We start from the raw sequence: 26071 nt of genomic DNA, 5'->3' as shown, positions 1-26071 counted from the left end.
ACACCCTGTAAACACCCTGTAAACATCCTGTAAACATTCTGTAAACACCCTGTAAACACCCTTTAAACTCCCTGTAAACACCCTGTAAACATTCTGTAAACACCCTGTAAACACCCTGTAAACTCCCTGTAAACATCCTGTAAACACCCTGTAAACATCCTGTAAACACCCGGTAAACATCCTGTAAACACCCTGTAAACACCCTGTAAACACCCTGTAAACTCCCTGTAAACATCCTGTAAACACCCTGTAAACACCCTGTAAACATCCTGTAAATATCCTGTAAACATCGTCTAAACACCCTGTAAACATCCTGTAAACTGGACCTGCTGGAGGTTCTGGACCTGCAGGGGGTTCTGGATTTGCTGGAGGCTCTGCGCCTGCTGGAGGCTCTGGACCTGCTGGAGGTTCTGGATCTGCTGGGGGTTCTGGACCTGCTGGAGGCTCTGGACCTGCTGTAGGTTCTGGACCTGCTGGAGGTCATGGACCTGCTGGAGGTTCTGGATCTACTGGAGGTTCTGGATCTGCTGGATGTTCTGGACCTGCTGGAGGTTCTGGATCTGCTGGAAGCTCTGGACCTGCTGGAGGCTCTGGACCTGCTGGAGGTTCTGGACCTGTTGGAGGTTCTGGATCTGCTGGAGGCTCTGGACCTGCTGGTGGTTCTGGATCTGCAGGAGGTTCTGGACCTGCTGGAGGCTCTGGATCTGCTGGAGGTCCTGGACCTGCTGGAGGTTCTAGACCTGCTGGAGGTTCTAGACCTGCTGGAGTTTCTGAACCTGCTGGAGGTTCTGGACCTGTTGGAGGTCCTGGACCTGCTGGAGGCTCTGGACCTGCTGCAGGTTCTGGACCTGTTGGAGGTTCCGGATCTGCTGGAGGCTCTGGACCTGCTGGAGGTTCTGGATCTGCTGGAGGTTCTGGACCTGCTGGAGACTCTGGACCTGCTGGAGGTTCTGGACCTGCTGGAGGTTCTGGACCTGTTGGAGGTTCTGGACCTGTTGGAGGTTCTGGATCTGCTGGATGCTCTGGATCTGCTGGAGGTTCTGGATCTGCTGGATGGTCTGGACCTGCTGGAGGTTCTGGATCTTCTGGAGATTCTGGACCTGCTGGAGTTTCTGGACCTGTTGGAGGTCCTGAACCTGCTGGAGGTTCTGGACCTGTTGGAGGTTCTGGATCTGCTGGAGGCTCTGGACCTGCTGGAGGTTCTGGACCTGCTGGAGGTTCTGGACCTGTTGGAGGTTCTGAACCTGCTGGAGGTCCTGGACCTGCTGGAGGTTCTGGTTCTGCTGGAGGTTCTGGATCTGCTGGAGGCTCTGGACCTGCTGGAGGTTCTGGAGCTGCTGGAGGTTCTGGACCTGTTGGAGGTTCTGAACCTGCTGGAGGTCCTGGACCTGCTGGAGGTTCTGGTTCTGCTGGAGGTTCTGGATCTGCTGGATGTTCTGGACCTGTTGGAGGTTCTGGATCTGCTGGAGGTTCTGGACCTTCTGGAGGTTCTGGACCTGCTGGAGGTTCTGGACCTGCTGGAGGTTCTTGACCTGCTGGAGACTCTGGACCTGCTGGAGGTTCTGGACCTGCTGGAGGTTCTGAACCTGCTAGAGATTCTGGACCTGTTGGAGGTTCTGGATCTGCTGGAGGCTCTGGATCTGCTGGAGGTTCTGGATCTGCTGGATGTTCTGGACCTGCTGGAAGTTCTGGATCTTCTGGAGATTCTGGACCTGTTGGAATTTTCTGGATCTGCTGGAGGCTCTGGACCTGCTGAAGGTTCTGGATCTGCTGGAGGTTCTGGACCTGCTGGAGGTTCTGGACCTGCTGGAGTTTCTGGACCTGCTGGAGGCTCTGGACCTGTTGTAGGTCCTGGACCTGCTGGAGGTTCTGGACCTGCTGGAGGTTCTGGATCTGCTGGAGGCTCTGGACCTTCTGGAGGTTCTGGATCTGCTGGAGGCTCTGGACCTGCTGGAGGTTCTGGACCTGCTGGAGGTTGTGGACCTGTTGGAGGTTCTGAACCTGCTGGAGACTCTGGACCTGCTGGAGGTTCTGGACCTGCTGGAGGTTCTGGACCTGCTGGAGGTTCTGGATCTGCTGGAGGCTCTGGACCTTCTGGAGGTTCTGGATCTGCTGGAGGCTCTGGACCTGCTGGAGACTCTGGACCTGCTGGAGGTTGTGGACCTGTTGGAGGTTCTGAACCTGCTGGAGGCCCTGGACCTGCTAGAGGTTCTGGATCTGCTGGATGTTCTGGACCTGTTGGAGGTCATGGACCTGCTGGAGGTTCTGGATCTGCTGGAGGTCCTGGACCTGTTGTAGGTCCTGGACCTGCTGGAGGTTCTGGATCTGCTGGATGTTCTGGACCTGTTGGAGGTCATGGACCTGCTGGAGGTTCTGGATCTGCTGGAGGTCCTGGACCTGTTGTAGGTCCTGGACCTGCTGGAGGTTCTGGACCTGCTGGAGGTTCTGGATCTGCTGGAGGCTCTGGACCTGCTGGAGGCTCTGGACCTTCTGGAGGTTCTGGATCTGCTGGAGGCTCTGGACCTGCTGGAGGTTCTGGACCTGCTGGAGGTTGTGGACCTGTTGGAGGTTCTGAACCTGCTGGAGACTCTGGACCTGCTGGAGGTTCTGGACCTGCTGGAGGTTCTGGACCTGCTGGAGGTTCTGGATCTGCTGGAGGCTCTGGACCTTCTGGAGGTTCTGGATCTGCTGGAGGCTCTGGACCTGCTGGAGACTCTGGACCTGCTGGAGGTTGTGGACCTGTTGGAGGTTCTGAACCTGCTGGAGGCCCTGGACCTGCTGGAGGTTCTGGATCTGCTGGAGGTTCTGGATCTGCTGGATGTTCTGGACCTGTTGGAGGTCATGGACCTGCTGGAGGTTCTGGATCTGCTGGAGGTTCTGGACCTTCTGGAGGTTCTGGATCTGCTGGAGGTCCTGGACCTGCTGGAGGTTCTAGACCTGCTGGAGTTTCTGGACCTGTTTGAGGTTCTGGACCTTCTGGAGGCTCTGGATCTGCTGGAGGCTCTGGACCTGCTGGAGGTTCTGGACCTTCTGGAGGCTCTAGATCTGCTGGAGGCTCTGGACCTGCTGGAGGCTCTGGACCTGCTGGAGGTTCTGGACCTGCAGGAGGTTCTGGACCTGCTGGAGGCTCTGGATCTGCTGGAGGCTCTGGACCTGCTGGAGGTTCTGGATCTTCTGGAGGCTCTGGACCTGCTGGAGGTTCTGGACCTGCTGGAGGTTCTGGACCTGCAGGAGGTTCTGGACCTGCTGGAAGCTCTGGAGGCTCTGGACCTGTTGGAGGTTCTGGATCTTCTGGAGGCTCTTGACCTGCTGGAGGTTCTGGACCTGCAGGAGGTTTTGGACCTGCTGGAGGTTCTGGGCCTACTGGAGTTTCTGGACCTGCTGGAGGCTCTGGACCTGCTGGAGGTCCTGGACCTGCTGGAGGCTCTGGACCTGCTGGAGGCTCTGGACCTGCTGGAGGCTCTGGAGCTGCTGGAGGTCCTGGACCTGCTGGAGGTTCTGGACCTTCTGGAGGCTCTGGACCTGCTGGAGGTCCTGGACCTGCTGGAGGCTCTGGACCTGCTGGAGGCTCTGGACCTGCTGGAGGCTCTGGACCTGCTGGAGGCTCTGGAGCTGCTGGAGGCTCTGGAGCTGCTGGAGGTCCTGGAGCTGCTGGAGGTCCTGGAGCTGCTGGAGGTCCTGGACCTGCTGGAGGCTCTGGACCTGCTGGAGGTCCTGGACCTGCTCAGGAACCCAGGAGAGAAGAACTTCCCAATCAGAGAAGGGTTCTCTTCTCTTCTTCATGACTTCAGCAGCTGATTATTTCCTCAGAGAACATTAATATTTAGTGAAATCTTGTTTTTATTTCCTGAATCATTAAACAGAACCATTTAATTCATTTATTTAATCCACTTTATAAACATAAAGTCAATAATTTATAAATATAAATTCAGTTACATATATTGAAAATAGATTTTTTTATTGTTTGTTTTGTTTCATTGTTTTTATTGATGTTGTTTATTTAATCTTGTTGTTGTTTTGCTTATCAGAAAACAGGGTCTTTTATTGTGAAGGTCCGGCATCTTGTTGTTTTTTGTTTGTTTCCTGTTCACACGTGATGACGCGCTTTTTTAAATTTTTTAGTCAAACATGTCACATAGACAGAACAACAACAACAACAAACTCAAAAGTAAACAGTTTCTGTTTTCTTAACTTTACATATTCACACCTCAACATATAGAAAAAAAATTGAAGGATCTTAAATGCACAAGATAAAAAAGGGGATGATAAATAATAATAATATATATATTATAAATTATTATTAATAATAAAATTTAATTTATTTAAAAAATAAAAGGTAAGTCCATTCTAAACAGTTAGAAGGCGTTAGGACAGGTTAATATTTATCTGCATGGGGATTATTTATATGTTTCAGACAGTTTTGTAACGAGGATACATTTTTAATGCGAGCCATGAAGGTGGGATTTGGCGTATCGACACTTGTGAATATAATATTTAGTGATGATGATGAGGTTATGTACCAATAACTCTGTTTTTTTTATCTTTGAGGAGTACGCCTACTTGGATGTTTTGAAAAGACCAAAAATCTGTGTTTATGGAACTGGACGATAATAAAAAGTCATGGAGAGATTTCTGACATTCATAAAATAAATGTTCTGTTGTTTCCAGATTTGTTTTGCAATTATAACAGTTTTCTACGACAAATTTAAATCTTCTCTTTAAAAAATCACTTGAGGGATAAATGTTGTTTATATTTTTTAAATGAACTTCTTCACATTTTGGGGGAACTGGGAAATTTAATATTTGTTATAATCTCTCAGAATGAATGAGCTTCTTGCTATCCAATCCAATCCACTTTATTTATAAAGCACAGTTTAAATAAACACAAAGGTTTCCAAAGTGCTGTACAATAAAATAAATACAATAAAACATAATAAATAAATAGACTGTCCACCCCACCCCAAATAAAATATCTGTGAACATAAAATCAACAACCTATGTAGTATTAAAAGCCAAGGAAAAGACTGAGGTGTGTTTTAAGAAGAGTTTTAAAATTAGACAGTGAGGAGGGCTGTCTAATGTGCAGGGGCAGTTCATTCCACACTGCTACACCTGGATAAAAGGTTTTTGCATCACTGTTATTGATATCCCGCTTTCATTTAATGTGTGTCGGTCCCGTGTTTATGTGTTTTTCTTCTTTTATTTTGAATTTTTCTTCTTTTATTTTGTGTTTTTTTGTTTTTCTTCTTTTATTTTGTGTTTTTCTTCTTTTATTTTGTGTTTTTTCTGTTTTAGTTTGTGTTTTTCTTAATTTATTTAGTGTTTTTTCTGTTTTATTTTGTGTTTTTCTGTTTTATTTTGTGTTTTTTTTCTGTTTTAGTTTGTGTTTTTCTTCTTTTATTTTGTGTTTTTCTTCTTTTATTTTGTGTTTTTCTTCTTTTATTTAGTGTTTTTTCTGTTTTATTTTGTGTTTTTCTGTTTTAGTTTGTGTTTTTCTTCTTTTATTTTGTGTTTTTCTTCTTTTATTTTGTTTTTCTTCTTTTATATTGTGTTTTCCTTCTCTTGCAGACTCTGGACGGACCCCGCGCCGCTTCCGGTCGGGACTCCTGCTGAAGGTCAGGGGTTTGTCGCCCCCTGCCGGCGGCCGCGTGGAAGTGGCAGCTCTCCTCCTCCCGCACCGGCTTCGCTCTGTTTCTATTCCCGGAGCGACCACCTCCATTTTAGCACCGACACCCGGCGCAGGAGCAGCGGTTCGCGGCGGACTCGGCGGCCGGTGGACAGACGCACCCCGGACCCCCCCCCCCCCGGCTCTTGGAGGCTCCAGGCTGAATCGGCCTTTCTGCGGGATGGCGGCGCTGCGGCAGCTCGCTGCCCGGGCTGCGCTGGATTTGTGAGGATTTAACGACCCGTTTTCTAGCGCTGAAATCGGCCCACAGAGACGACGGCTGGGCCTCGGATGGTCAGGTACCGGCCCCCGTTCTAATCGGGTTTATTGATTAGGGGCTTTGCGCAGATCACAAGGCGGCTTTGTGTGATCAGCTCAGCGGGCTGAGCGGCGGCTGTTAGGCCGCTGCTGCAGCCTCTCAGGCGGCCTGTCAGGCTGCTGCGCGCCGCCGGTCCAGCATCCAGGAGGGGAGGTGGGGGGTGGGGGGGTGTTATATAATGGGTGCGCAGAAGACGCGCACGATCCGCGCGCCTGTCCGCAGCGGTGATGTGATGTGGGCTGCTGGGGGTGGAGGAGGGTGGAGGTCCGCTTTGTGTCGGGCGGGCCGCGGGGGATGGAGGAGGAGGAGGCCTCACTCCAGGTGCAGCATCCATCAGAACCGACCCGACAGGCTGCTCCGGGTCGGTTCTGATGGATGCTCCACCTCCACCCCTGCAGGATGAAGTGGGACCAGCCGCTTCCAGAACCTTCTGGTTCTGCTCAGCAGAACCACGAAACCAGCAGCTGATCCACTGAAACATGTTCCAACATGAACATAAACCCAGAATCTGAGTCAGAACCAGAGTTAGTTCAGTTCTGAGCAGCTTTAAAGTGAATATCTGCAGATGTTTCCATGGTAACAGCTGCAGAGATTCACTGAAACATGTTCCAACATGAACATAAACCCAGTCAGTACCAGAGTTAGTTCAGTTCTGAGCAGCTTTAAAGTGAATATCTGCAGATGTTTCCATGGTAACAGCTGCTGTAGATAGTTCTTTAGGCCTGACACTTCTTCTTCTGTCCTCCACTTGTCCAGTTTCCTCAAATGTTTTAAGGACACACTGCACACCATGCTGAGATATGCCAAGTTTTCAGCTAACAGCTCTTTGGGAATCACCTTGTTGCTGCAGAAATCCTGTTTTCTGTCTGTCAGACTGTGTTATCTTTGCTGTTTTTCACACATGCAGCTAAAGAAATGGGAACAAATCTTAATTCCAGTCTAAAACCCACAAACAGCTTCTAGATTATTCATTTCTGGTGGCATAAAACACTTTAATCATTTCATTTATATTAATTATTCCATAATTAGTCATTAGATTATATCTTATATTCCTTTTTTAAGCTTTAAATTGAATCTTATTTACTTTTTCTTGATGTTGAATAACATATAATTCTTATTATTGTCTGTTTTTTTTCCTACTTTTCTACTTTTAGACGTGATAACGTTCATTATTTTGGGATTAGGATTTTTTTTAAACTGAATTTCTTATATTAATTTGACTCCTTTGGTAACTGAAAGCAGTTTTAACGTAAATGTAGAAAAAAGTTGAAACTATGAAGCTGTTTTTCACAGATGCAAATAAAGAAATGGGAACAAATGATGTGTCCCTGTGACAGGCTGCTGGGAACAAAGTGCCTAAAGATCCAGTTTAAAATGTGGACACAACACTGGTCCATCCCTTGAGTTAGGAGCCTTTTTCCTGCCTGAATGGTTCATAGCTCAGAGTTAAGTGGCTTAACAAAGAAAACACACATTTTTGTGTTTTTCTTGTTTTATTTTGTGTTTTTCTTGTTTTATTTTGTGCTTTTCTTGTTTTATTTTGTGTTTTTCTTGTTTTATTTTGTGTTTTTCTTGTTTTATTTTGTGTTTTTCTTGTTTTATTTGCTGACTTTGGGTCAGATTTGCTGGTCTGGGTTTTTTCTGTGTTCTCCTGTTTGTGTTCTCAGTATTTTGGGTTCTGGGTCTGAATCAGGAGGAATTCTGTCTGGATTTTTGTTGTCGTTCTATATTTATCTGATGTCGTCTCAGTTCTGATCCTGGTTCTGTACGAGTCTGTGTTTGGTTCTGAGCTAGTTTAGCTTTCTGTTTTATTCTGAAAGTCAGCTTCCTGTTTCCCGGGTCCTGGTGGGGTTCTGCCTGAACAGAAATATTTGGTTTGTCTTCACATTCGTTCATTAAAAGAAGGAGCAGCTGGTTTGCACATCAGGAACCAGGACCTGGACCTGGACCTGGACCTGGTGTTTCTGCAGGTTCTGTGAGTCGGGTCGCTCAGTAACTCAGAGTTCAGGACTTCTCCGGCTTCCTTCCAGCCTGCAGCCTAATCTGCGGCCCCCACGCTCTCTTATCTCCGGCTGCAGGCGGCCCCTCGGCCCCCCGACACAAACAGACCTGGGTCATGTGACCAGGAGCCCCTCAGAGAGTCAGACGGTTCTGGACCGGGTGTTCTGACGTGTTGCAGCTTCAGATGAGTCACTGCTGCGCCATGGCAACAGAAAGGAGGGGGGTGGGGGGGGGGTCTGCAGATCGGATCCTCCGAGGTTAAACTAACAGGAAAAACAGGGAGAAATAAAAGAGGGGAAACAGGAAGCTGACTTTCAGAATAAAACAGAAAGCTAAACTAGCTCAGAACCAAACACAGACTCGTACAGAACCAGGATCAGAACTGAGACGACATCAGATAAATATAGAACGACAACAAAAATCCAGACAGAATTCCTCCTGATTCAGACCCAGAACCCAAAATACTGAGAACACAAACAGGAGAACACAGAAAAAACCCAGACCAGCAAATCTGACCCAAAGTCAGCAAATAAAACAAGAAAAACAAAATAAAACACAAAAAAAAAACCAATGTCCTGATCAGCAGTTCTGCAGCTTCCTGAAGCTCTCAGAGTTTCTCTTTGGACATTTTCTGCTTCTTCCCTCATCTTCAGTCCAGTCCTTGTACCTGAGCATCTTCAGAGGAATGTGTTTTTCTTTGTTAAGCCACTTAACCCTGAGCTGTGAAGCATTCAGGCAGGAAAAAGGCTCCTAACTCAAGGGATGAACCAGTGTTGTATCCAACTGAGCGAAGAAGCCGTTTTAAACTGGATCTTTAGGCACTTTGTTCCCAGCAGCCTGTCACAGAGACACATCATTTGTTCCCATTTCTTTATTTGCATCTGTGAAAAACAGCTTCATAGTTTCAACTTTTTTCTACATTTACGTTAAAACTGCTTTCAGTTACCAAAAGAGTCAAATTAATATAAGAAATTCAGTTTAAAAAAAATGCTAATCCCAAAATAATGAATGTTATCACGTCTAAAAGTAGAAAAGTAGGAAAAAACAGACAATAATAAGAATTACATAAGTAAATAAGATTCAATTTAAAGCTTAAAAAAGGAATATAAGATATAATCTAATGACTAATTATGGAACAATTCATATAAATGACATGATTAAACTGCTTTATGCCACCAGAAATGAATAATCTAGAAGCTCTTTGTGGGTTTTAGACTGGAATTAAGATTTGTTCCCATTTCTTTAGCTGCATTTAGCTGAGAGATGCATCTGGACCTTCAGCTGACCCGGCTGCCTGATCAGAAATCGTCCCGTTCGGGGTCCTCGTCGTCTCTTTGTTCTCCGGCTGCGTGATGTAACTGTGACATCATCAGCTGGCGGCAGGAGGGCGACGAGGCGGAAAAAAAGTGGGTCAGGAAGCTGCAGCGGATCAGTGGGTCAGAGAGGCAGCAGAGCATGCTGGGAAATGTAGTCTGCTGCTGTGTGTGCAGCAGAGAAGAGTTCTACATCAGGTGGAGGTGTGTTGGGCTGATGGTTCTGACCCACTTTAAACCGGGGGGTCAGGAGCTTTGTGGGTGGAGTCTGCAGCTCTGAGCGCTTCTGATTGGCTCTGCTGCTGTTTTTAAAGGTGACGTGTTGTGTAAAGTGGAGCCGCTGAGCTCACAGAAAGGGTGGAGACTCTCTGGCTCCGCCCCCACGGGGCGCGCCACCTCTCCACCTCTCTGGCTCCGCCCACCTCACTGGCTCCACCCACCTCTCTGGCCCCGCCCCCATGGGGCGCGCCACCTCTCTGGCTCCGCCCCTCCCTGGCTCCTCCCCCACGGGGCGCACCACCTCTCTGGCTCCACCCACCTCTCTGGCTCCACCCACCTCTCTGGCTCCGCCCCTCCCTGGCTCCTCCCCCACGGGGCGCACCACCTCTCTGGCTCCACCCACCTCTCTGGCTCCGCCCCTCTCTGGCTCCGCCCCCATGGGGCGCGCCACCTCTCTGGCTCCACCCACCTCTCTGGCTCCGCCCCTCTCTGGCTCCACCCACCTCTCTGGCTCCACCCACCTCTCTGGCTCCGCCCCTCTCTGGCTCCGCCCCCACGGGGCACGCCACCTCTCTGGCTCCGCCCCTCCCTGGCTCCGCCCCCAAGGGGCACTCCACCTCTCTGGCCCCGCCCCTCCCTGGCTCCGCCCCCATGGGGCGCGCCCCTTGTAACCCGGCTCAGAGGCAGCTGTGACATGCGGCTGATGTTCGGTCCCTGACTCGTCTTCCTCTTCCTCTTCCTCTTCCTCAGGTTCTCAGCCAGGATGCCGCAGTGAGCATGCTCACAGCGCTCATCGTAACCATGGCGATCTTCGGCAGCAGCCAGTCCTGCAGCGGGCAGGATAACTGCTCGGCCAACAGCGAATCCAAAGACTACTGTTACTCGGCGCGGATCCGCAGCACGGTGCTGCAGGGGCTGCCGTTCGGAGGCGTGCCCACCGTGCTCGCCCTGGACTTCATGTGCTTCCTGGTGAGTCCTCTGACGCTCGGCCGTTATCGGGCCTCGCCGTAGCGTCTGTTCGATGTCTGACACGGAGCTTCTTCTTCTTCTTCTTCTTCCTCAGGTGCTCCTCTTCGTCTTCTCCATTCTGAGGAAGGTGGCGTGGGATTATGGCCGCCTGGCGCTGGTCACAGACGCAGACAGGTAAGCCAACGTTTGAACTCTGACAGGAAGTGGCCGGTGGGACTTATCGGGTTTGGTCTCATTACTGCCCCCCGGAGGTTGGAGGCCGGCTCTACGTTTTAAGGAGATCCTCATTTCTGATGTTCATCCGCTCAGAAACCTGATTATAAAGATCGTTTTATACCACAAAGTGAACTCTAGTGTAAATGTGTGTTCTTCTTCTTCTTCTTCTTCTTCATGAATGTACTGTGGCTGTGTTCCAAACCGCATACTTCTCCTACTACTCATACTAACTTTCTGAGTTAGTATGCGAGTTTGAGTAAGCAGAAGTTCCCGGATGCATACTAGATTCTCTGAAATGTTGGGTATGCATCATGAGGTTACTACTCATACTCAAACTACCCAAGATGCAACGTAACGTGACGTTGCCGATCGTCATTTCCTGTCAAAACGGCAGTTTCAAGCTAGCTACAACGAGGGTAGGTTCACTTCCTGTTTTCAAAACAAAAGCACCAATTGTATGGTAATGGCTTTCCCTATGATAAAAGGCAACGGGTATTTTATTTTGTGAAAATAACCGGAAGTGCGTTAGCTCACTGCGGCTAGCTTTAGTAGCGCCGAATTCGTGGGAACAAAATTGTAAACAGCCGGTATTTTGTCAGGTTTTCAACACGTTGGGGATCTAAACGACTACTTTCTCACCTGAAAATGTTTCAAATGTTGCTAAAGTTTACAGAGTTTAGAGCTTAAGAGAAATCAGCTTCAGGCCGGCTGATTTCGGCTCGGGCAGGAGCGAAATGCATTGTGGGTAAACGCTCTGCATACTGTCTGATCGATGAGTATGCAGTAGTTTGCGGTTTCGAACACAGCCTAAATGTGTCTTCTTCTTCTTCTCTTCCTCTTTACTGTGTTTTCTTCCCTCCCAGCAGTTTTTATTAATTTGTTCTGTTTTCCTTCCTGAAGACTGAAGAAGCGTTTCAGCGACCTGAAGGAGCAGAATTAGTATGTTGCTGCTTCCTCCGTGTTTGGTTTGTCCGTTAACACCTTCCTCCTTCTTCTTCTCTGCTTTCATTAACAGGGTTCTGCTCTCTGATTGGTGCATTAACACAACTTCTTCGACCTCTTTTTCATTTCAGTGTGTGTTTGTTTGTGTGTGCGTTGGGAGGGTCGTCGGTGCCCGCTGCCGTATTTATGGGTGATATTGGTAAAACATGAAGAGGAGCAGTGCTGCCCCCTGCAGGCAGGGATGAACCATCACAGCAGGATAAACATGATTCAAAGCTAAAAATCTAACTTTTCCTGCTTTTCTGTGGCTTTCTTTGACATTATTAATAATGAGTAATTATATCAGCTCTACTTTCATGGCTCAAAGTTAAAACAAAACTAACAGGACGGGCTGTGGCACTGATTACCCTCTGTACGCCATGAATCCTGAGTGTGTGCAGTGACTTTGGTCTGATGTGATGCTAACGGATGCTAACACTTCACACTTCTCTCCATGTTTAATGTGAACTCAGCCGAAGGCGCGACAGAGATAACTATGAACCGGTGAAAAGGTAACGGGCTGCTTGTGTTTGTAGAGCAGTGTGTCGTGAACCCTGTGATGTGCTAGCCAGCCAGCTAGGTAGTTAGCATGCTAACTTCAAAAACAGAACCCAACACAATAGGCTTCTGTCCGTACAGAAAACGCCACGTTTGGACTCGTTAGCATTTGAATAGTGGACGAAGTTCAGTTGGCTCAAAGTTTCCTGTCAGACCATTAATGACTACTTAAAGGAGACTTAAACTTATTTATGACACTATGACACAGTTCGCCCCGTCTGAAACGAGCTGTTGTAGCTCCTGTCTCTTTAAATCACTAAAGAATCTGTCAGTTTGTTGCCCATTAGCTCCCCCTACAGCTGTGGAATGTGATGCCACTTTAATGGAATTAAACCTCCTTCTGAGCCCTGCACACGCACAGCTCGACACATGAATCTGTTAGCTGACAGAGACACATGCAGACGCCACCAAAAGCTTTAGAGACGGTGTAACGTAATGTTTCAGAAAGACAAGAATAAGATGTACTCTGAAACGTGTGGTGAACAAACAGGCTCACCAAAAGACAAAGCAAAAATAAAACGATCCAGTTCTATCTGTAACACAGTTGGGCTCAGAGGTGGAACTTAGCAGAGGAGGCGGAGCCAATTTAAGGAGGCGGAGCCCATTTAAAATTAGAAGTGAATATCAGAACGGCTCGTTAAATGAGGAACTTTCACACAAAGGGAACTAAATAAATACCAGGGTTGTGTTTCTGGGGAGTTTAATGTTTATCCAAGGGTAGGGTTAGCTTACCCTAACCCGACTTTAAATGAGGATATAGCATTACAGCTAACATCAAAGCTAACAATAAGCTACATAGAAGGAAAACACCAGTCAGAGGTGACAGTGTGCAGGCAGAGAGGGAAGTTCAGGGTCAGTGCAGGATAGGAGATGCTCTCTGAAGATACTCAGGGTCGCCCCTGTTCTGGTAGCGCTCGGTAGCTCATTCCACCATCGTGGAACGACACATGAACAGAGTCTGGACTGCCTTCAGCCTGGTGTAGGTACTGCTGGACGACCGGAGTGACCGAGTCGTAGGGATGGGAATTGATAAGATTTTTACGATTCCAATTAAAGGTGCACTGAAATGAAAATTTGTGGCCGAAACCGAAACCGAATAATAATTAATCACTTGGCCGAATACCGAAACCGAATATTACAGTTCAGTTAATTTATCAAAAGTTAGATTTTTCACCATTTTTAAATATTGCTTAAATCTACGCCTTACAATAAATGTTTAGACATGTTTTTCAAAGAAAATAAATGTTTATTTGAAATCTTCAAAAGTTATTACTAATAACTATAACTAATAACTAGAGATAAGTTTCATTAATTCCCTTTTTCAATTCATTCTGGGTTTTTTTTCATTCATTTCATACAACAAAAAATACAACATATTATAAAAGCGTTCCAACACAAAAATGTAAAAACATGCAATATAACAAATTATCTGAGTGTCCTTTTTGGCATCTAGGTAGCCTGCTCCTTCAGGAACAGTGGCAGCATTTTTTGTAGTTTGTGTGTTTTGCCTTTAAGTGATATTTTAGACTGAAACTACTACGGTGAGAAGACAATTCAACTTGGCTGTAAATGCAGGAGTTTTTTAAAAATGTATTTTGAAATAAATGCTTTTACGTTGAAACAAGTAAAACAGGAAGTAGCGCCGGTTAGCTCCGAGAGCTTCACACAGAGACCGAGGAGCACCTGTAGCGTGATGTTACCTGCTAGTTTATTTTTATTTCATCACTCCATGCTTGGTGGTGTTTGCTGTAACGGTGTGAATGTGATGCAGAGGAGAAGTGTAAGTTAAAGAATCCTAGTTCTGACCGTGAAGATTGCCCCTGGGGAATGACTCTGCCGTTGGTTGAGAAGCAGCTAAAGTGGCCAGTATTACTTTGATTATTTATTGGTACCAGCGACAATGCTAAGAGTGCTATTTCTTTAATAATTACAACAACTAATGTTGTATTTTATTTTGTTTACTTGTTAACTTGAACATTTAGTTCTACGGTGTTGATGTGGCGTTAATAAACATCTGTGAAAAGAACCGGAGTCTCGCATTGAATCAATGGGCGGCATATTGGCAGAGTTTACAGATGACTTTGGTTCTGTCGACTCCGCCGTCTGGAAGTGGATAATTTTGCGTCACCACTATTCGGCCTCAGATTCAGCCACTCATTTGGCTTAAATGTGTTTTTTTTTGCGTTTTCGGCCGAATATTTTCGGTTGCCGAATATTCGGTGCACCTCTAATTCCAATTCCATTTTTGATTCTGCTCAACGATTCGGTTCTTTGTCGGTTCCCTTATCGATTCTCATTTGGAGAAAAAGGACAACAAACCGGTCGATCAGCATCAACTTTGTTTAGTGTAGAAGTAACACGAGTCGTGACCTCACAAACCCAACAACGGTGAGGTCCACATTGGTCTATCCTGGCCTGGGTAATTTAACTCTTCCTGCTCTGGTGAAAGGAGAAGCTGGAGGTAGAGGTGAACTGGGGGTAGTACCACCAGCCTCTGGCTCTGAGCCAGTCAGGCTCTGTCTCTCATGATTTCATCTAAATGTAATGCCTGAGAAGGCATTCATTTAACCTTAACCGTTACTAACAGCAGCTTTTACAATCAGGCAAATGGTGCTAACATGATAGGCAGTGTTTGTTAGTTAGTTAGTTAGTTAGTTACCTGCAGTGTTAGCCGAGGACATGCTAACGTTGCTAACGTTGCTGGGTTCAGATTCACCAACGTTAGTCCGGAGCGGATCGAAGACGCGACATTCATTCATAGTTATTGCATGTTGGTAGTATTTCCTCCCTTTGGTGAAATATTCACTTTGCAAGTTGCCCTGTTGTCGTCTTTTTTAGGGATGTGTAACCAAACTTTCGAGCGTTTGTACCGCTTGGGCGCCATGTTTACTGTTGACTGCTGGCTGCACTGGACTCGCCACGCAACGCTGCGTGGTGACATCATTCACGCCCACTGGAATCGATAAGGGAATCGTTTGCAAAATCGCCAAACGATTCCAAGGAATTGAAACACTGGGAACTGGTTCTCAACAAGAACCGGTTTTCAATTCCCATCCCTACCGAGTCGTGAAATAAACCATCTGCTGGTGACTTCAGACAGCCTAACGTATGCTCCCAGGAACAGGAAGAAGGTGTTTTTAACTGATTATGTGCCCTGATTGGCTAACTTCTGGAAGCCTGCATGTTTAATTGGGGGGCATAGAAACGTAAAAAACATTTAAAGTGAGCTGAAAGTTACAGGACCACCAGCTCTGATGCTCTTTCTTGGTGGTTTGAAGCTTCGAACCCTTCTGAGGGTCAGGTGTATTGGTTATGAACGCCACCTGGACACATCTGGGGGGTTTGGGATCGGGATCAGAGGAGTCTGTTTCCCCTTGAGTTTCTCTGTCGTGTCCCTGAAGCAGCAGCATGTTTGTGTCCTCTACTTCCTGTTAGCTTCCTCTGTGCTCAGTGACTGCAGAGGAACGCTGGCGTCCAACCAGCTGTAAGGTCAAAGATCACGGCGGCGCTAAGCTAACTGGCTAACTCCTTCCTGTCTTGTGTCCGCAGTGTCGCCTCAGCGATGCACTCGGAGACGCCCGACCGCTACGAACGCCTCACCTCGGTGTCCAGCTCCGTCGACTTCGACCAGAGAGACAACGTAAGGACGCCGTCATCCTTTATCCTCCGTCTTGTTCTTTTAGTCTCACTGCAGATCAGAAACTCAACCAACCCGACAGACTTCTGGGCTCAGACCTGAACAATCGGGTCTGAAACATGTTCGTTTAGAGTCTGAAGGAACTTCGTCAGGAAAAGCCTCCAAAACGGTCAGAAAGCAGAGAAAAACTTTGATTCCACGAGAGCATTCACAAACCGATCTGTCATTCAACCGGTTTACATTTATTCTACATCCAAGGCCTGATATAGTCTTGTGGTCTAGGAGTAGAATGAGAGTCTATTTCATAGAGCTGACTGTTCCTTGGGAGGAATTAGCAGCAGAAGCATATGAAAGGAAAAAGCTTAGGTATGTGGAGTTGGGGGCAGAAGCAGAGCAGCGAGGATGGAAAGTTAGGATATGTCCAGTGGAAGTAGGATGTAGAGGATTTGTTGCAAAGTCTGTTGTCTCATTGCTGAGGGAGCTGGGTGTAAGTGGACAGAGTGTGAGGAAAATAGTGAAGGAAGTGTCAGATGAGGCAGTAAAGTCCAGTCAGTGGATTTGGATTACAAGAAGCAATAGCAGCTGGGGGCCCAGCAGGGGGAGCACTTAGGGTAAACAGACTTTTGGAAGAAGCAAAGAAGAAGTTCCAGATATTTAGGTGGAGGGTGTGGCCCATGTGATCCTTTTGAAACCAGGCGGCCATTTTAGGTGAGTTGGCCTGTATGGCTTTGTTTTTGCTGGCATTATTAGTGACTGTAGGACTGTTTAGGTGAGTTTGTCTGCTGAATCTGCTAGTGTGTCTTGTCCTGCCTCCACCTCTGGCACCCTCTATACTTTCATTACCCCCTACCCGAACCAGGGTTTGAATCCCATTCCTACTTATCTTTACCTCTTCTCTTCGGTAAATCTGTGTGAAGGTGCCCCTGATGCAAAGCTGGATGTTGGAGCCATGAAGGTTCTTACTTTAAAGCTTAAACAGAGAAATGAAGCAGCTCCACTTCTTCCCTGTTTCTGTCGATCAGAAAGTGTCTCCCCCCCAGACGTCGTGTTGGCGCCCTCTGATGGCGTGACCACGAACTGCAGGCGGGGATTCCCAACAGCTTTTAATTTCCTCGGCTTGATTGGTGATGCTGGCAGGTGTTTGCAGATTATTCCGAGCTGCACCTGCAAGGTGTGACGGCGTGGTGTCGGATCAGGGGGATCAGAGCTGCTAATCTGTCCACCATAATCCAGAGTAGCACCGAGAGGCTTCCAGGTCGAGCTGAGGGCCGGCCGGGGCTCCGTCCTGTCAGCTGACCTCGGTCAGATAATGTTACATCAAAGGAAGTCGTGCTCAGAGAGGATTGAGTTAGAGCTCTGCTCTCATTAACACCTCACTGACGTGTCTACAGGCCTTAAATCCTCCACCACCATCGTGTTAAGGCCCCCCCATCCCTGCCCTCTGCAGTCAGTCACCAACAAAGATGGAGGAGAACCCTGATCCAAAACCTGCGCTACACTAAAGGGATAGTTCACCTCTTCTGACATGAAGCTGTATGACATCCCATATCAGCAACATCATTTCTGAACATCTTCTTACCCCCTGCTGCGTCCTGTGAGCAGAGTTCCAGCCTCGTTTTGGTGTTGATGAAGGTAGTCCGGCTAGTTGGCTGGGGTTTAAAAAATAAAGCGTTTTGCTTCTCAGAACAATATGCGTTCAACAGAGTAATACATTTGCGTCACAAAATCGTTCTCCAGGAAAAAGTCAGACCTCTTACAATATCTTGGCCCTATTTTCTCTCCCTTCATATCACTGCCTGCTGTGTAAACCGTGCAGACCGAGCAGTCCCCTGCTTCTGAGCAGCAAACACCCTAACTTAGCAATAAGACAGGAGTCGGATGGAAACTGTTTGCCTAACTTAGCACAAAGAAAAGAGTTGAATGGAAACTGTTAGCCTAACTTAGCACAAAGAAAAGAGTCGGATAGAAACTGTTAGCCTAACTTAGCACAAAGAAAAGAGTTGGATGGAAACTGTTTGCCTAACTTAGCACAAAGAAAAGAGTTGGATAGAAACTGTTAGCCTAACTTAGCACAAAGAAAAGAGTTGGATGGAAACTGTTAGCCTAACTTAGCATAAAGAAAAGAGTCGGATAGAAACTGTTAGCCTAACTTAGCACAAAGAAAAGAGTTGGATGGAAACTGTTTGCCTAACTTAGCATAAAGAAAGGAGTCGGATAGAAACTGTTAGCCTAACTTAGCACAAAGAAAGAGTTGGATGGAAACTGTTTGCCTAACTTAGCACAAAGAAAAGAGTTGGATAGAAACTGTTAGCCTAACTTAGCACAAAGAAAGAGTTGGATGGAAACTGTTTGCCTAACTTAGCACAAAGAAAAGAGTTGGATAGAAACTGTTAGCCTAACTTAGCACAAAGAAAGAGTTGGATGGAAACTGTTTGCCTAACTTAGCATAAAGAAAGGAGTCGGATAGAAACTGTTAGCCTAACTTAGCACAAAGAAAGAGTTGGATGGAAACTGTTTGCCTAACTTAGCATAAAGAAAGGAGTTGGATAGAAACTGTTAGCCTAACTTAGCACAAAGAAAAGAGTTGGATGGAAACTGTTAGCCTAACTTAGCATAAAGAAAGGAGTCGGATAGAAACTGTTTGCCTAACTTAGCACAAAGAAAAGAGTTGGATGGAAACTGTTTGCCTAACTTAGCATAAAGAAAGGAGTTGGATAGAAACTGTTAGCCTAACTTAGCATAAAGAAAGGAGTCGGAGAGAAACTGTTAGCCTAACTTAGCACAAAGAAAAGAGTTGGATGGAAACTGTTAGCCTAACTTAGCATAAAGAAAAGAGTCGGATAGAAACTGTTTGCCTAACTTAGCACAAAGAAAAGAGTTGGATGGAAACTGTTTGCCTAACTTAGCATAAAGAAAGGAGTTGGATAGAAACTGTTAGCCTAACTTAGCATAAAGAAAAGAGTTGGATGGAAACTGTTAGCCTAACTTAGCATAAAGAAAAGAGTTGGATGGAAACTGTTAGCCTAACTTAGCATAAAGAAAGGAGTTGGATAGAAACTGTTAGCCTAACTTAGCATAAAGAAAAGAGTTGGATGGAAACTGTTAGCCTAACTTAGCATAAAGAAAGGAGTTGGATAGAAACTGTTAGCCTAACTTAGCATAAAGAAAAGAGTTGGATGGAAACTGTTAGCCTAACTTAGCATAAAGAAAAGAGTTGGATAGAAACTGTTAGCCTAACTTAGCATAAAGAAAGGAGTCGGATAGAAACTGTTAGCCTAACTTAGCATAAAGAAAAGAGTCGGATAGAAACTGTTTGCCTAACTTAGCACAAAGAAAAGAGTTGGATAGAAACTGTTAGCCTAACTTAGCATAAAGAAAGGAGTTGGATAGAAACTGTTAGCCTAACTTAATGCTGTGTAGACCGTGCAGACCGAGCAGTAAATTATGTTGCTGATATGGGATGTCATACAGCTTCATGTCAGAACAGGCGAATCCCTTTAACCACGCTGTATTTACCCTGCTGCTCTTCTTCTCTGTGTTTCAGGGCTTCTGCTCGTGGCTGACCGCCATTTTCAGGATAAAGTGAGTATCGACCCAACAAATCAAACATCTGTCCAGCTGCTCTGACACGGATCTCATGTGACGCGTCTTCGTTCCTGCAGGGACGAGGAGATCCGGGAGAAATGTGGCGAGGACGCCGTGCACTACCTGTCCTTCCAGCGCCACATCATCGGCCTGCTGGTCGTGGTCGGCGTCCTCTCGGTGGGCATCGTCCTGCCCGTCAACTTCTCCGGAGACCTGCTGGGTAAGCAGCTGAGCCGCAGACCGGGCAGATTCTGCTCTGCAGGAGTCGTTTCACAGTGTCTCGCTTTGTGTCTGATTCAGTCAGAATTATCAGTAAAGATGCTTTCCTGCGGCAGGGAGCCTCGGGACCTCCTTCCAAAGAAGGTAAAGGTGGCGGCGGAGCTCTAGCTGTAGACCTGTCTGATGGTAGATGGTTTTAGCAGGAGCTCAGCCCAGTTAGACCAGTTCTGTAGAAACAGTGCTGAGTGTTGTCACTGTGGTCAGTAGAGTCCTGAGTCAGCAAGTCCAATGATGTCAGTCCAGCAGCTTTCAGGAGAAACATCACAAAGAGCTGGAACATAAAAACCAAAGTTTAAAAGCTTTAAAAGAGTTTTTAACAGAGATCACATGACCTTAGGGACCTGATCACATGACCCCAGGGACCTGATCACATGACCTCAGGGACCCGATCACATGACATGCATTAAGGTGGAGAAAGCTGTCAGACATCCAACTTTTAACAGAGTCTGAGCAGCTGAGAAACGTCTTAAAGAGAAATACAGTTGAGTGTCATCTGCATAGTGGGAGGATTCGTCCTTAAAGAGGGAGCAGATGTAACGGGAGCAGTAAAGGCCCCAGAACTGAACCCTGTGGGACACCGTAGATAGAGAGGTGGAAGAGGAGCTGTACTTAGAGGCAGATAGATGTGAGGGGAACCACTACAAAGCAGACCCTGATACACCCACCCAGCATCTCAGCCCAGAATGTGACGGTCCACCATCAGCAGAACAGAACATCCTCCTCAACGTGTCACTGAGACTCTAAAAAGAGCTAGAGTTGTGAGCCGAGCTGTTGGCTCTGAAACCTGGTGAATATTAAATCCAGTTTAATGCATTCATGTCTCATAGTGGCTGTTTATCTGTATTAATCTTCTGTTTATTCATCAGCCACTAAATCACACTGTTAGTGGTTCAAATCCCGGTCATCACTGAGCAACATGTTGAACTCTCAACTACAGAGACACCAACAGACTGTTGAGAGTCGGAGGTGCAAAGAGAACTAAAACAACCGCTGTGCAGCCGTCTGTTATCAATGTTGTAGCAACTGATTGTTGGACTGGTTAGCATCCGGTTATCAATGATGTAACTTTCTTTAACAATAAGTCAGATTGAGGTGAGTCTTGACACTGGAGATGAATCGGTTAAGAGACCATTGTGACTTTAGTTAATAAGGTTTGGTTTGGAGACTTAGTTTGAATTTATTTGTCTTCTGACAACAACACTTCTCATTTCTTCCAGAAAACAATGCCTACAGCTTTGGACGTACCACGATAGCCAACCTGAAGTCAGAGTGAGTCGATAAGGAGTCGTAAAAGCAGCTGAATCTGAATCTGTCATCCTTAACAGAAAACTCCAGCACAGGGATAAGGTTGGAAACTGTTAGCCTAACTTAGCATAAAGACTGGAGTCGGATGGAAACTGTTAGCCTAACTTAGCATAAAGTCTGGAGTCACATGGAAACTTTTAGCCTAACTTAGCATAAAGACAGGAGTCACATGGAAACTGTTAGCCTAACTTAGCACAAAGTCTGGAGTCGGATGGAAACTGTTAGCCTAACTTAGCATAAAGACAGGAGTCGGATGGAAACTGTTAGCCTAACTTAGCATAAAGTCTGGAGTCACATGGAAACTTTTAGCCTAACTTAGCATAAAGACAGGAGTCACATGGAAACTGTTAGCCTAACTTAGCACAAAGTCTGGAGTTGGATGGAAACTTTTATCTTAACTTAGCACAAAGACAAGAGTCGGATGGAAACTGTTAGCCTAACTTAGCATAAAGAAAAGAGTTGGATAGAAGCTGTTAGCCTAACTTAGCACAAAGACAAGAGTCGGATGGAAACTGTTAGCCTAACTTAGCATAAAGAAAAGAGTTGGATAGAAGCTGTTAGCCTAACTTAGCATAAAGAAAAGAGTCGGATAGAAACTGTTAGCCTAACTTAGCATAAAGACTGGAGTCGGATAGAAACTGTTAGCCTAACTTAGCATAAAGACTGGAGTCGGATAGAAACTGTTAGCCTAACTTAGCATAAAGACAGGATTCGGATAGAAACTGTTAGCCTAACTTAGCATAAAGACAAGAGTCGGATGGAAACTGTTAGCCTAACTTAGCATAAAGAAAAGAGTTGGATAGAAGCTGTTAGCCTAACTTAGCATAAAGAAAAGAGTCGGATAGAAACTGTTAGCCTAACTTAGCATAAAGACTGGAGTCGGATAGAAACTGTTAGCCTAACTTAGCATAAAGACTGGAGTCGGATAGAAACTGTTAGCCTAACTTAGCATAAAGACAGGAGTCGGATAGAAACTGTTAGCCTAACTTAGCATAAAGACGAGTCGGATGGAAACTGTTAGCCTAACTTAGCATAAAGAAAAGAGTTGGATAGAAGCTGTTAGCCTAACTTAGCATAAAGAAAAGAGTCGGATAGAAACTGTTAGCCTAACTTAGCATAAAGACTGGAGTCGGATAGAAACTGTTAGCCTAACTTAGCATAAAGACAGGAGTCGGATAGAAACTGTTAGCCTAACTTAGCATAAAGACTGGAGTTGGATGGAAACTGTTAGCCTAAATTGATAAGAAGCAGCACCTGTTGGTTTGAGTCTCAGCTTTGATGTGAACCGTTAGTGTTATCAGATTTGATTTAAACAATGCATTTTTGTCCTTTTAGGACCAATCTGTTGTGGCTCCACACTACATTTGCCTTCATGTATCTGCTGCTGACCGTCTACAGCATGAGGAGACACACGTCCAAGATGCACTACAAGGAGGACGACCTGGTAGGAAAACCAGTCCATAGTCCAGTTTTTAGTTGGGAAACTGGTCAAACTCTGAGGAGATGCTGTGCTTTTGATGATGAGTTACCCGTTTTGTGTCTTACAGGTGAAACGCACTTTATTCATTAACGGCATCTCAAAGTATGCTGAGGAAAGTCAGATCAAGCAGCACTTTGAGTGAGTTCCTGTTAGCTGATCAGAGCTGAGACGCTTTAAGTCTGGACTGCTTTCACACCGCTGCTCCTCTGTCGTTCTGCAGGCAGGCGTATGAGAACTGCACGGTTCTGGAGGCCCGGATCTGCTACAACGTGGCTAAACTGATGGCTCTGAATGCTGAGAGGTGAGGCAGCGCCCCACTGCATGCTGGGATATGCATCTTACCCTTTAACCCTAACCCTCCAGAAACTGTTCCTGGAGAACAGTAACCCTTACCCTAACCCTCTAACCCAACCCTAACCCCAACCCTATCCCTACCCTTACCCTCTAACCCAACCCTTACCCTAACCCTCTAACCCAACCCTAACCCCAACCCTATCCCTACCCTTACCCTCTAACCCAACCCTTACCCTAACCCTCTAACCCAACCCTAACCCCAACCCTATCCCTACCCTTACCCTCTAACCCAACCCTTACCCTAACCCTCTAACCCAACCCCAACCCTATCCCTACCCTTACCCTCTAACCCAACCCTTACCCTAACCCTCTAACCCAACCCCAACCCTATCCCTACCCTTACCCTCTAACCCAACCCTTACCCTAACCCTCTAACCCAACCCCAACCCTATCCCTACCCTTACCCTCTAACTCTTACCCTAACCCTTACCCTTACCCTAACCCTAACCCTTACCCTCTAACCCAACCCTAACCCTTACCCTCTAACCCAACCCTAACCCTTACCCTCTAACCCAACCCTAACCCTAACTCCAGGAGCTTTCCTGGTTCTGGTTGAACCGGTTGTCTGAACGTTCCCGTCTGAATGTTGGCAGGAAGAAGACGGAGCGCAGTAAGAAATTCTTCACCGACCTCATGGCGAAGGAGCACGTTCCCACCATGATCAACCCCAAGCCCTGCGGACACCTGTGCTGCTGCGCCATCACCGGCTGCGAGGAGGTGGCGCTCGCCTTGTTCTCACGTCACATTCCCGTCACACCGCACATAAAAACTCAGACTTTGGCTTTGCTTCCCCCCCCACAGGAGGAGGCGGTCAGCTACTACACCAAGAGGGAGGCCAAGCTGAAGGAGGAGTACAGGAAGGAGAAGGAGAAGGTCCACACCAAGCCGCTGGGCATGGCCTTCGTCACCTTCCAGAACGAAGCCATGACCGCCATGTAAGCTCCGCCTCTCTGATTCAGGCTCCTCCTGTTGGTTGGCAGAAGAAACTAAAGAGTGGAAACAGGAGCAGCTGTTCATCGCTAACGTTAGCTAACAGGACGCTCTGTTCACTGTTCTCTGATAGCATTCTGACAAAGATTATCCTCAGATCTAAACGGTTAAATGTGCGAGCTGCTTTAAAAGCTGCAGAAGTTCCACCAGCTGGTTTTTCCTCCTGTTTCTGGGTCTGTCGACGCTTTACTTTACGTAATCTGCCTTTAAAATCATTCTGATTAAATCAGTAAATTAGTTTGTTTTTCACGTCACTGATGCTTTATTTAATGAAACGTTTTTAACTTTTTACACCTTGACTCTGCCTCCTCATCTGTGACCACACCCCCATTGTTTGACTCCGCCCCCTCTGTATGACTGCCTCCTCACCTTTGACCCCACCCCCTCTGTGTGACTCCGCCCCCTCTGTGTGACCCCGCCCCTCTGTGTGACTCCGCCTCCTCACCTTTGACCTCGCCCCCTCCTCCTGACCCCGCCCTTCTGTGTGACTCCGCCTCCTCACCTGTGTCCCCGCCCCCTCACCTCTGACCCCGCCCCTCTGTGTGACTCCGCCTCCTCACCTGTGTCCCCGCCCCCTCACCTCTGACCCCGCCCCTCTGTGTGACTCCGCCTCCTCACCTGTGTCCCCGCCCCCTCACCTCTGACCCCGCCCCTCTGTGTGACTCCGCCTCCTCACCTTTGACCCCGCCCCCTTCTCCTGACTCCGCCCCCTTCCCCACAGCATCCTGAAGGACTTTAACGCCTGTCAGGTGCAGGGCTGCCGTTGCCACCAGGAGCCACGTTCCTCTCAGTTCAGCGAGGTCCTTCATGTTCACAACTGGAGCGTCTCGTACGCGCCCGACCCGCAGAACGTGCGCTGGTACGTGCACACTCCCCCCTCCCCGCCGCCACCCCCCACTGGGATCGGCTGACGCTGTTCTCTTTCCCGCAGGGAGCACCTGTCGCTGGGCGGGATCTCCTGGTGGATCCGCTGCTTCATCATCAACTGCATCCTCTTCATCCTGCTCTTCTTCCTCACCACGCCCGCCATCATCATCTCCACCATGGACAAGTTCAACGTCACCAAGCCCGTGGAGTACCTCAACGTAAGCGGCGCCCGTCGGCCCTCCGATGCGTCCGAGCGCCCCCCGATCCTTCTGCTCTGACTCTGTTTGTGTCTTTGGAACAGAACCCCATTGTCACCCAGTTCTTCCCCACTCTGCTGCTCTGGGCTTTCTCTGCTCTGCTGCCCACCATCGTCTACTACTCCGCCTTCTTCGAGGCGCACTGGACCAGGTACCGCCGCCGCCGCCTCGGCGTCCCTCAGTTCTGTCAGACCGACTCAAACACACAGATGTTTAGCCTAACTTAGCACAAAGACAAGAGTCGTATGGAAACTGTTAGCCTAACTTAGCATAAAGACAGGAGTCAGATGGAAACTGTTAGCCTAACTTAGCATAAAGACTGGAGTCAGATGGAAACTGTTAGCCTAACTTAGCATAAAGACTGGAGTCATATGGAAACTGTTAGCCTAACTTAGCACAAAGACAGGAGTCTGATAGAAACTGTTAGCCTAACTTAGCACAAAGACAAGTCATATGGAAACTGTTAGCCTAACTTAGCACAAAGACAAGAGTCATATGGAAACTGTTAGCCTAACTTAGCACAAAGACAAGAGTCAGATGGAAACTGTTAGCCTAACTTAGCATAAAGACTGGAGTCAGATGGAAACTGTTAGCCTAACTTAGCATAAAGACTGGAGTCAGATGGAAACTGTTAGCCTAACTTAGCACAAAGACAGGAGTCTGATAGAAACTGTTATCCTAACTTAGCACAAAGACAAGAGTCATATGGAAACTGTTAGCCTAACTTAGCACAAAGACAAGAGTCATATGGAAACTGTTAGCCTAACTTAGCATAAAGACTGGAGTCAGACGGAAACAGTTAGCCTAACTTAGCACAAAGACAGGAGTTGGATGGAAACTGTTAGCCTAACTTAGCACAAAGACAGGAGTTGGATGGAAACTGTTAGCCTAACTTAGCACAAAGACAGGAGTCATATGGAAACTGTTAGCCTAACTTAGCATAAAGACTGGAGTCATATGGAAACTGTTAGCCTAACTTAGCACAAAGACAGGAGTCATATGGAAACTGTTAGCCTAACTTAGCATAAAGACTGGAGTCAGACGGAAACAGTTAGCCTAACTTAGCATAAAGACTG

At 47.0% G+C, this 26071-nt stretch overlaps 1 protein-coding gene across 5 annotated transcripts in view; it reads left to right on the top strand.

Moving 5' to 3' along the window:
* The window catches only part of LOC142378179 (mechanosensitive cation channel TMEM63B-like), a 221053-nt gene that overhangs the window by 176387 nt on the left and 18595 nt on the right, over positions 1-26071 (top strand). For 3 of the 5 annotated variants that reach the window (XM_075462425.1, XM_075462424.1, XM_075462423.1), the window contains 15 exons: positions 10415-10486; positions 10581-10660; positions 11603-11641; positions 15791-15881; positions 19423-19460; positions 19541-19683; positions 20960-21011; positions 22383-22491; positions 22595-22665; positions 22748-22828; positions 23475-23598; positions 23683-23816; positions 24593-24730; positions 24803-24956; positions 25040-25146. In XM_075462425.1, coding sequence (XP_075318540.1) covers positions 10415-10486; positions 10581-10660; positions 11603-11641; positions 15791-15881; positions 19423-19460; positions 19541-19683; positions 20960-21011; positions 22383-22491; positions 22595-22665; positions 22748-22828; positions 23475-23598; positions 23683-23816; positions 24593-24730; positions 24803-24956; positions 25040-25146 — 1433 coding nt within the window. Of the gene's footprint in view, positions 1-5638; positions 5965-10267; positions 10487-10580; positions 10661-11602; positions 11642-15790; positions 15882-19422; positions 19461-19540; positions 19684-20959; positions 21012-22382; positions 22492-22594; positions 22666-22747; positions 22829-23474; positions 23599-23682; positions 23817-24592; positions 24731-24802; positions 24957-25039; positions 25147-26071 lie in introns of those variants that run through there. The other 2 variants (XM_075462429.1, XM_075462426.1) reach the window with 2 other exon arrangements.

Source organism: Odontesthes bonariensis, chromosome 4 (genome assembly GCF_027942865.1).
Source record: "Odontesthes bonariensis isolate fOdoBon6 chromosome 4, fOdoBon6.hap1, whole genome shotgun sequence".
NCBI classification, from domain to species: domain Eukaryota; kingdom Metazoa; phylum Chordata; class Actinopteri; order Atheriniformes; family Atherinopsidae; genus Odontesthes; species Odontesthes bonariensis.
Note: the sequence above shows the minus strand (reverse complement) of the source record. Positions and strands in the feature narration are given on the sequence as shown.